The 12016-nt window shown below is 35.6% G+C and overlaps 1 protein-coding gene across 11 annotated transcripts in view; it reads right to left on the reverse strand.

Moving 5' to 3' along the window:
* The window catches only part of BCAS3 (BCAS3 microtubule associated cell migration factor), a 576449-nt gene that overhangs the window by 421490 nt on the left and 142943 nt on the right, over positions 1-12016 (reverse strand). For all 11 annotated transcript variants that reach the window (XM_081218975.1, XM_081218976.1, XM_081218978.1 and 8 more), the window contains exons 10-11: positions 7698-7774; positions 2420-2503 (exon numbers count right to left, since the gene is read on the reverse strand). In XM_081218975.1, coding sequence (XP_081075101.1) covers positions 2420-2503; positions 7698-7774 — 161 coding nt within the window. The remainder of the gene's footprint in view (positions 1-2419; positions 2504-7697; positions 7775-12016) is intronic.

The raw sequence follows: 12016 nt of genomic DNA on the forward strand, positions 1-12016 counted from the left end.
TAGATCCGACAGTATCTTTGTGAGGTTTTTCTTTCCTTAGCAAAGTTTTATATCCACTTAGACAACAAAGTCCAGGAATTACAAGTGTACACCATGATAAATGTTCACAAGTGAACGTACTAATATAATAGGAGTGTAATCTATAATATAACAGTAAAAATTATAAAGTAATATATTTATAACTACACTACTGAATTATGGAAGTCATTTTTATGTTCTTATCATGGAAAACTGGAACTACTTGTATCTCAGAAGGTTAATTTACCCACGAAGTTTCTAATGTCAAATAACTTACTAGGAGAAATTATATTTGGGGGAAGTCATGCCAACTTTCCAATCTTTCCCATATAAAACTGCCACACCTTGAATATGAAATGAAGGATTATTCTAGATCTGATAAGATTTCAGGAAAACAATTTGACAACATTTTCAAAGAAATCTTAAAATATTCATGCTCTCTAACTCAGGAATCCATAGGTACACAGAAAAAGATTATATAAATATAATAAAAATGTTTTCAAAAGTATTTTGTGACATTTAAGTTAAATATAAGTTAAAAGAGCAGAGTGTAATACAGGATTGGACATGTTAAGACTAGTAAGAAACGGGTGACTTTTACATTCATGACTATATTTTTCCTTCATTTTATAAATTTACAAGCAAGAACATGAATAAGCACTAAAATCAGGCTAAAGTAGTTAAACAAAAATTAAACATTAATCACTTTATTCAGGAGTGAATGGCAGAATCTTATCTATTGTCAGAGGTAATAATGAATTGCAATCAACACCAATTCCACTGGTGACCAATGGCCTATTAAGGTGTTGTCATCAGCATAATTGCTTACAGCTTAAATGTGGAAGACATGAGTATGTTCCTCACAGTTCACAGTATTGTGGTGCAGAAAGGTGGGGAGAGGGGCTTCACTGGTGGCGCAGTGGTTGAGAGTCCACCTGCCGATGCAGGGGACACGGGTTCGTGCCCCGGTCCAGAAGACCCCACATGCCGCGGAGCGGCTGGGCCCGTGAGCCATGGCCGCTGAGCCTGCGCGTCCAGAGCCTGTGCTCCGCAACGGGAGAGGCCACAACAGTGAGAGGCCCGTGTACCGCAAAACTGGACTTGCTTTTTTGAAAGCATATTAAGTCTAGCCTCATTCCAGCAAATCTACTTTCATCTAACAGTTAAAACAGCTAAACAGTTACTGAATGATGCAGGTCACTTTCCTTTTATGTAGGCACACAAACACACAATTATAGCAAAGAAGAGCTGAAAAGTTATTCTCTGTCACATAACTGAAAATTATTCAGAACGACAATACAATGAGTTACCCTGACGAAAGTGTGTGACACAGACAAGTTGGAAAGGAATCTAATACTTGAGAACTAGACCTCATTGGTAGATTTTGTAGATCTACTATAAGTTAGCTAAATAACACTGATGCTGCCTAATTACTCTGCTTCAGATTTCTCTTCACTGAAATAACCGTAATTTTTTCATACAGAGGAGAAAAGTAAGCCATTCTTATAAAGATTCTGAAATCTAAAATATATGGGGCTGTAAGCAAAAAGCCATTCAATAATTCCCTTTGAGTGAAAAATATGTAATGTTTCTCTCATCAAACCACATCATGTAAGCATTTGTGATCAGTCTTGAAGTATTTTTGTATTTGTTTTACATAAAACAGTGTGACCTTTGATTCCCTCCCTGTGGTTTGTTTTAAACTGTTGTTCTTTTCTGAATAGTTGTGCTTTCTATTACATGCTGTCATTTAGATTCACTATGTCATCCCTATTATTAGAATTGTTTTGTTGTATACTTCACAATTCAAAAGGATGGTGATTATAAGGATACCTTATAATCAGCATAAAGTTTACAAGACATCATCATAATTAACCCTCGCACATACACAAAAAGAACTCACTTGACAAACATGCAGGGGGCAGCTCTATGACATGAAAGAATCTTTGAATGTGCCAGGGATTTCACTCAAGTTTTGTTAAGGAATAATATTTTTTTTTATGTCAAGAAGATTCATAAATGTTCAGAAATGCAAAGGGATTTCAGTATAGGTAGAATGATGCAAATCACACACACACACACACACACACACAAAATCCAGAAGTTACTACTTAAAACATGCAAAGCTTCTTTCCAAAGTAATTAGATTACAGACTTTGACCTAGCTAACAGACTTAAATATTTTAAATTGGACAAATACAAACCTTATAATCATTACAACAGAATATAAAGTATGATTTAGGAACCTTAAGAGATTAAATACCTAATCATTTAGTCACCAGTTCTCTTGGGTGACAAAGTAATTCTGACTTACTTAAGTTTGTTCAACCTTTGCAAATGAAAAGGGAACGTGATAATTACTCCGCAAAATCGTACCTCCTAGAGACTACTGGATACTCACTTTAGCAGCACTAATGACTGTGGCAGTATAAGACTGAATGTTGTCTCCACAGGCTCCACCACGGGACTGATGACATCGAATCAACTGGAAAGAGAGAGAATGACCAGAAGGTTATTTCTATTAAACTGTTTAACTCTACAGGCTCTTAAGATAGAGCTTATTTACCATGCAGAATGATGGTGGAGGGTGGGAATGTTTGCATGAGTGTTTTCCAGACAAACAGCTAAAAGCCCTGCTGAGACACTTTTACCCCTTTTTATAATCTACTGGTGCCACTCAAGCAGTTTCATGTTCAAATATGATTTTTAATTACAAGATGAATAGTCTTTAAGAATTCATAAACTCTGAAATGGTAGGATTTGAGATCTGGCAGGCTTTCCACAAATAAATTTTAGAAACATAATCAAAGGACTTAGCCATGACTTCCTAACATTAAATATTTAACATGCTAACAAATTGGAGGTTTTGTCCTCTTAATTCCTACATAAAGATTGTAAAGGGAAATTTTAAAAAACAGACAAAAGAATGTGCCGTATTTCCATTTTCAATTGTGTTTGTGGGAAAGTGGCACAAATTACGCATAAATCAACTATGACACATAATAGCTGTCCACTTCAGAGGGCTCACCAGTTTTAACATCAGAATGAAAAAGACATGCCCTTATTCATAAATAAGTAAATCAAACTGCCAATTTCCAAAGTGAATCACTAATTTGACATGCATGATTCTCTCATGTGCTGAGCAATTAACCAAGACTAAATTCTCCACTGCTCCTACACTTCTAAATTTAGTTTAAAGAAAAAACAGAAAGAAAAAGAAAGAAAGAGAAAGAACGAAAGGGAAATATAAAAATCATTAGCCAGATTTTTACACTTAAAATTTTCAATAAAATGGCAATAGTAGACTATTAGAACAGCTCCACATTGTGATATGAATTATTAAAAGCCTTCAGAATTCAGAACAAATCTTCCTCTCCCAAAATATAAAAACAAAAAAAAATGCTCTATATAACTTAAAACCAGGTCACTTGATAAAGATTAATATGTGAACCTTTTATTCTTTTATTTTAAAATCAAACTTTTCTTCATCACTGATTTGTATTTAAAAAAAAAATCCCTTAAGACAATACTGCTGTGGAATTTTCCAAATCGCAGGTGATTGGCAAATGTAGTTTCACACAGGGGAAAAGAGGGAGCTTGAAAAGGGATCATTTTAGCTAATGAAAAGAATCTCTCTCACTTATTCACCCAGTCACTCATTCATTCATTCACAAATACACATTCGAAGAATTATGAAAATTATCCCTTCTGCTGCCTCCTGGAGCATGTGCAAGGAAAGACATATCTTAGAAACACTACCATCTTTTCCCTGCTTCAGGTAATTAAAATAATCAAGGAAAACAAGCAATACTATCACCTTTTCAATTCATCTAAATCTGAGTCAGCATTTCTACATAAACATAACAAAGCCAGAAATTTCTTTAAAACTTAGACTCATTACAAAAGTTATATTGGCATCTCAGTACATCAAAATAAAAGATAAACAAGAAATTTCCGTAGTGCAAAAATCTATCATGCCCAAATCCCAGGAAATATTGGTAAGTGAAAAAAGCGACGTACAAAAGACCATGTATATAATGTTATCTTTGGGGAAATAAAGGGAAATATAAATATATATATATAACATATGAGAAAATATATACGCATATAAATAAATATAAAGACAAATGTATACAATTATGTATCAAATGAAAACTGTAACAATGAAGGAAGGCAGAAAAAGGGGGATAAAGGACTAACTAAAATAACCTATGAACACAGTATTTGACTGCATACTTTCAGTTTTAGGCAGTAATGAAAGCAGAGAAAATTGCAAGAAAATCCTGAACTCTTTGTAGTTGGTTTGATTTTTGCAGTGGTATGAGCAAGCGACTCTGTAATTACTTTTTGGCATTATAGGATTGAAGAAATGAAGAAAACGTGCTGATGTCATGGTCTCCTATCCAAAACAAAGGACATATAAATAGGAAATGTGGGACAAAAAGAGAGAATCCTGTGGAAATACCAATGTGAACTCTTCATTTCCAAAATGTGCATGTGTATATGGGTATACATGGGTGCACAAATATGCATATATGTATATTTGCTTCTTTATGTGTATAATAAGAAGTGTGTGTGGATATATAACATGCATATTTCTAAACTTTGTCCACTGAAAGAGTCTAGAAGCAAAAATACGCCCGTAACAATGAACACATCTACTGGACAAAAGGTTAGTATCTAATACCATTGTCCATTAAAAAGAAACAGTAAAATCAGAAGAAGATGATTCCAGGGCTGAGACAAGGCAAGTACAAGATGGACCTGGACTTATTCTTATGATAGCAAGTAAGGAAATTATTTTTTTTTAAATTTTGATGGCACAACACAATGTCACAAGAAGCAGACTAAAGGGGCTCTCATCGGTCAACTCTGGCATAATTTGAAAACCAAAATAATTAAAGACAGAAAAAAATTAAAAACTACTTAAAAAATAGGAATTGTTAACCCCTATCAAAAATATAGATACAGGAAGATTTAAAAAGAAGGGAAAGTTCTTGATTATGATAGAAAACCAAATGCCTACAGGTAAATGTGTAGTGTGAAGTGGAAAACCATTAATTTGCAATCCTCATAGTAAAGACTGGTTCAGGCAGGAATCATCAATGGATGCTAAAATTAGGTAGGCTAAGATTTCGATAAAATGCAGGATATAAGCATGCTCTTTCCAAATTATTAGTTACAAGAGGAAAAATTAGTGCTTATTCAGTACAGAAACTGGACAAGACCTTGACAAAATTAGCATCACCAATAAAGGACAGACATATACCATGTGCCTCCAGATGTGACACTGTGGGAAGTCCAGAAAAGCACTCATACAGTACTACAGTATTCCAGACAGAAATACATAACCCAAATATAATCAAGAGAAAACATCAAAACACTGAAAATAAAAAGCATTCTATTAAAAAGAGTAAGGGGTAGATGTAGGGGCCTGTAGTCTTCAAAATTACCAGCCCTGTAAAAGATAAAGAAAGAAAGGGACACTCCTACAAGATATAATACCTGATTCTAGACTGGATCTGCACTATAGGACAAAATTTTCTACAAATGATATGATAGGGTTAACTGACAAAATTGGGACATGGATGCTATAATAGATAAAAGTAGCTTATCAATGTTAAATTGGCAGACTTCCCTGGTGGCACAGTGGTTAAGAATCCGCCTGCCAACGCAGGGGACACAGGTTTGAGCCCTGGTCCAAGAAGATCCCACTTGCCGTGGAGCAACTAAGCCCATGTGCCACAACTACTGAGCCTGCACTTTAGAGCCCGCGAGCCATAACTACTGAGCCCACATGCCACAACTACTGAAGTCCACGTGCCTAGAGCCTGTGCTCTGCAACAAGAGAAGCCACTGCAGTGAGAAGCCCACGCACCGCAATGAAGAGTAGTCCCCGCTCACAGCTAGAGAAAGCCCGCGCACAGCAATGAAGACCCAACGCAGCCAAAAATAAAATAAATAAAATAAATAAATGTCTAAAAAATTAAATTGGCTGATAACTTAAGTATTCTGGGGTAATGTGATATATGCAACTTACTCTGAGATTGTTCAGAGGTCAACCTGAGTAAAGAGTACATGGGTGTACTTTATAACATTTGTACTCTATTTATTCTTGCAGGTTTTCTGCAAGTCTTCCAAGTTAAAAGTACACTTAAAAATAGGCACTGAAAAACAAACCCAATCAAGATAATATGGCCTCTTGGTTAAATCTGTAGTCAAAGAGCATTTTCACTGAAAGAAATTGTTCCTCCAAAATTTAATTTCTGCAGTTCCACACTCAGCCCAAATGCTACTACAATCAGAAACTGTTAATAAATACTAGCTCTTATGTAAATGCCATGGAAACACATTTATCTGGAAATATTTCTTCCAAAGGATGGTACAACCATCTGATTAGTAAACTCCTTGTGAATGCCACTACACGTCCTGGTCTCCATATATAACACTAGATATTACTGACACGTATCTCTACAAAGGCCAAGGCAAGACAAAGACAAGACAACTGGCACACTTTGATGCTATGCACCTATGAAGGAAGTTTTTTCCATAAGAAAATAATATGTAACTATTTGCATAATACCTACAATTCTAAATGAGTAGTTTCCCACACATGAAAATAAATCTGCAAGAGCCAAGGGACAATGTATATATCTTCCTCTTGGAAGTCTTGGATGTCTCTGGCACTCAAAGAAATTTCCTACAGACGTAATCATTAGAAGATACCATGATGTAAGCACACTGAATTGTATGCCTCTTGTCTTATTTGAAAAGAATGAATTTGAAAAGTGATATACTGGATAATAAAGAGAAAGAAGAGGGTAGAGTATAAGTACAGCATTCACTAAAATGCAAAATACCTACATGTAGCGGACAGAATTTTGGAAAAAGCATCAAGGGATTCATCCAGAAAAATAAATTTCTCCAGTAGTTTCTTGATTTTGTGAATTCCAGAGGCTACAGATATACTGTGGTTTCACCAAATAATTGTTGTACTTACCATATCCAGACTTGTGTCAAGAACTCTTCAATACATATTGTTTCATATTATTCTCAATATACAGTAACCATACAAACAAGCAAAAATGGAACAAAAAATGATCTTCTTTGAAGTCTGTAATATTTTTTTAGATTTTGTTCTATATTCATATGCAGGGCACTAAATGGCATAAAAAGGGATTTGCCCTTTGCTTTGAACTAGACATAAAAAAAGTTTCAATGTATAAATATCTTCATTTACTATGATGACCTTAAGAGATAAGTGAGATTGATAAATAACAACAAATGGCAGAACACTTGTTTAGATTTAAATGTACACATATAGTTGAAGTCCATTAAATTATTCTATGCCTCAGGTTCCCAACCTACTACTAAAGACAGAAGTCATTCCTGCCTCCTGATTTCTAGCTCCACAGAAACTCCTGTGATGATATCAGTGCTGTGATTTAAAATTAATGGAGTAAAGTTCTCTATATAAAACTAAGCCTGGAAAAGTAAGGCTGAATCCAAATATTGATCCTGAGCAATAAGATCAGACAACTGGGTGCCCAATTAAAACAAAAACCAAACCAGAGAAAACAAACTAGTAAGTTAAACATTCATTATTGGCTGTTAATTACCTTTGGAAAACTCTTAAACACTTGCTCCGCTACAAATATTCCAACACAGGCCCCGCTTACCTTGTTTTCGGCATAAGCAAGCCAGCGGCTCCCAAGAGCAATAGGATTCATGTTGGGCCCGGGACAAGGGTAGCAGCCTGAAAATTTTCAAATGGCAATGTAAGAAATTTAATAATTTCTGTTGGTGCATCATATCTTGATGCCATAAAAACAGAATAATCAAATGCTTTTATTTTTTCAAGCCTCACATAAAATTCCCATAACCTAGTCATTATTTTAATAGCTAAAAGAGGTTCATTTTTTTCTCCTCTACAGTTTCCTTTGGGTTTTGACTCTGTTCCAATAAGAAATAAATCTGGGAAGAACTGGTATTCACTTTTCGCAAAAATTGGGCATTTTATACAGTTATTCCTGGAACAAGAGAGAGAAGCCAAGAAGAATCATTTAAAGATCATAAGCCTACAATTTCATACGTCTAGCAAAACTGTTTAGAGAAGAAAGAGAAAGGATACAATTGGCTCAGGAATTTAAGGGCAAAGATAAGAAAGACATAACCCTGAAATAACATGACAATAACAGGGGCGGGGTAAAACAAGTAACTTAGGTGTGGAGCTAATGGGGAGAAGTAATCCACAAAGGGTGCATCAGGAGATGTTGGGGAACTAATTTACATAATCCTATGCATTTACATTAAGCATTCAATTTCATGTTTCTTACTTTCAGCCCAGCCAAAAACAAACTAGTAGGTAGGATTATTTTGTGGTTCTCCAATTTCAAAAAAAAAAAATCACACATTCCTAACAGTGGTCACCAACACCATGGAAACACCAATGCCATCTTCCCGAACTCCACTAAACAAGACACAACACAACTCAGTCAAGTAAGTGGTATCTGTCATCCGTGAGGGCCTCATCTCCCCTTCTGACTATACCAAGAAGGTCTCTGAGTATAATGTCCTCATCTGTCAGCTACACAAAATAACATTTCAGTGTTTCACAAAACTGCTTTTAAGGGACTACTCAAAGGAGACTGCAGAATCAAAGAACACAAAAAGCCTAACCTAAAGAATTCCTTGTTTATCATTCCACAAGTATCTGGTTAATAGCTTCACAAATGTTTTTCCCTAAAATGTACACTAGAGGATCAAACTGAGGTTATCTATTTCATAGTTTAGGTCTCAATTTGGAATCTAAACTTATACGAGACAGGTTTTTATAAACATAACCTTTTCTTCCCATGACAAAAAACACAACAAAACAAAACAAAAAACCAGCCAAATTGCATGCAACACATGAGGGTAACAGGAAAGAATAGCATAATCTGAATAGCATGAACAGCACACCTGAAAATACCTTACCCAGCAGAAAGTCTCAGTCTAGTACTGATCCTAACAGGAATAGAGTTATCAATGAATGAATAATTAACTACTTTGACAAGTACTGTCAAAAATAAAAATAATTTATATGTTCTGTAATATATTTATTTATTTTTTTGCTTCTTTATTTTCTGTCTTCCACTTGATTAAGGTCAAGTGTTTGTGTCTTCTGTTCACAGCTGAATCTATACTGCTTAGAATAATACGTGAAAAATAGCTTAATAAATGTTTGGATAAATTAAACAATGCACCTAAATTAATCAAAGCATATGTATAAGACACACTTGCAAAAAAAAAAAGTCATCTACAGAAGAAAGATTTTCAAATATTTTTCAAATATTGTGCTTGCCTATTCTTTAGGTTAGGATTTTTGTGTTCATTTTAAAGCCATTTTTTAATAAAAACCTTCCTTAATTGTACACACATGCTTGCCTGAATTCAGAAAGCCTTTGAGTAGCAATCGTGGTGATTCTGAAATGGTAATGCCGTTGTGTTCACAGCCATTAGAGAAGCGCAAGTAGCTGTTGCTTCTGTTACTACTAGTTTTCATTTCAGCTCCTTCAACTCCATCTATTTTGAGTTTTCTTTTTTCTTTTTTTTTGCCACACTGAGCAACCTGTGGGATCTTGGTTCCCTGACCAGAGACTGAACCCAGGCCCTCGGCACGGAGTCCTAACCACTAGACCGCCAGGGAATTCCCTGAGTGTTCATTTTTAAAGAAGATGAAGATAATAATCCTAAGAGAAAATCCATATGCCACACAAAATATAAGATATAAGTTTTCTAATGTTTTGCTCATTGTTTAAAAGCTTTTTTTTGTATTTCAGGGTTTAAAGTGGTGTGTTTGGAATGTTTGGATTTCTGGAAAATCAGCTTCTGGGTAACTGTGATGTTACTATAATCACTGAAGGCATATTATGGACACGTATTATGGACATATACATAGAAAAAAAGGTCCACTAATATAATACAAAGACAACACACTCTAATATATATATCACATAATATTTACATAATAGATTTCATTATGACACCGACACCTAATTCACACCAAAATGTACTTTTATATAAGTGTATATACATAGTCCATGTATACTTTCAGAACTGGAGGCATGAGCATAAAAACTGTCTATAAGAAAATTTCCCCTTTTAAAATGTCATTAAAAAAAGAACCAAATAAAAAACAGAAATAAATACCTGTGAACTGTGGCATTACATTAGAGGCAGCTAATCTCCTGAACTTTAAAGTCAGCATAATCTAACTCAACCAACTCCAATAACTATTTTGCCTCAACAGATCCTAATAAGTATACCTGCCTTCCAAATACTAAAGAATACCAAGAAAAAATGTAGTTTACAATTCTTCATTTCACTTTTTGAGTCAATGTTTTTAGAAAGCTAGTGGACCTCAAGAATTATAGTGTATTGGAATGAAAGCAAATTGTTTTTCTGCTCTCCAAAAAACATTTTACAGCTGGAATCAGCAGACCATCAGCCTCTCAGCACTATCCCAACTTTATAAGCCTGACTCCTTTAAAGATTAACCATTGCCTCCAGCTAAACTCTGAAAACAAGTGAAGAAACAAGAAACAACAAACAACAAAAAAAACACAACCCAAACCTCTATAATACTGGGACTAATTCTAACAAGTTTACAATGTTTGTGAACAAAGTAAAAGAGAACTGGATATTTTAAAATATCAGGTTTCCAAATTTAAATAAAGGTAAAATCCACGAAAAGCATGCTACATGAAGATGACTCCATAACTAAAAGATTCATGAGACTGATGCAATTTTACATGGCATCCTCCCAGAATGTTGGTCCTAGTGGGGCGAAGACCTGAACTCATTTTGAAAAACAAAAGATTTAAATACTCTCTGTAACACCCTGCCTTATTTTTCTTGGAAAAGACAACTCAAAAGATTTCAGACCTTTTTCGAAAAAACAGATGTCTGCATTTATGGTCAATTGACTTTCAACAACACTACCAAGACAAGTCAATGGGGAAAGAATAATCCTTTCAACGAACATCAATAGGTCAACTGATATCCGCATGCAAACTGAACCCTGGCCTCACACTGCATACAAAGTCGAAATGAATCAAAGACTACAGCTAATGTATTAACCTCTTGGAACAAACCGTGGTAAATCTTCATAACCAGAGGCAATGCTTTCTTAGATATGACACCAAAAGTACAAGTGGTAAAAGAAAAAAATAGATAAATTAAACTTCATCAAAACTAGGGGCTTCCCTGGTGGCGCAGTGGTTGAGAGTCCGCCTGCCGATGCAGGGGACACGGGTTTGTGCCCGGATCCGGGAAGATCCCACATGCCGTGGAGCAGCTGGGCCCGTGAGCCATGGCTGCTGAGCCTGCAGGTCCAGAGCCTGTGATCCGCAACGGGAGAGGCCACAACAGTGAGAGGCCCGCGTACCGCAAAAAAAAAAAAAAAAAAAAAGAAACTAAAATCTTTGTGCTTCAAAGGATACCACCAAGAAAGAGAAAAGACAACTCAGAGAATGGGAGTTGGGCAAAACATATATCTGATAACTGACTTGTATCTAAAATATAAACAGAACTAGTATAACTCAATAAAGACAAATAAATCAATGTAAAATTTGACAAAGAAGATAGAAGATGAGCACATGAAAAGATACTCAGCATCATTAGCCATAAGGAAATGCAAATAAAAAAAAATGGTACTGATGAACCTAGTTGCAGGGCAGGAATAAAGAGGTAGATGTAGAGAATGGACTTGATGACATGGGGTGGGAGGGCTAAGCTGGGGCAAAGTGAGAGTAGCATCGACATACATACACTACCGAACGTAAAATAGTTGGCTGGTGGGAAGCAGCCGCATAGCACAGGAAGATTGGTTAGGTGCTATGCAATGACCTAGAGGGGTGGGATAGGGAGGATGAGAGGGAGGCTCAAGAGGGAGGGGATATGGGGACATGTGTATGCATATGGCTGATTCGCTTTGTTGTGCAACAGAAGCTAACAC

Source organism: Mesoplodon bidens (genome assembly GCF_964165515.1).
Source record: "Mesoplodon bidens genome assembly, chromosome: 19".
NCBI lineage: Eukaryota > Metazoa > Chordata > Mammalia > Artiodactyla > Ziphiidae > Mesoplodon > Mesoplodon bidens.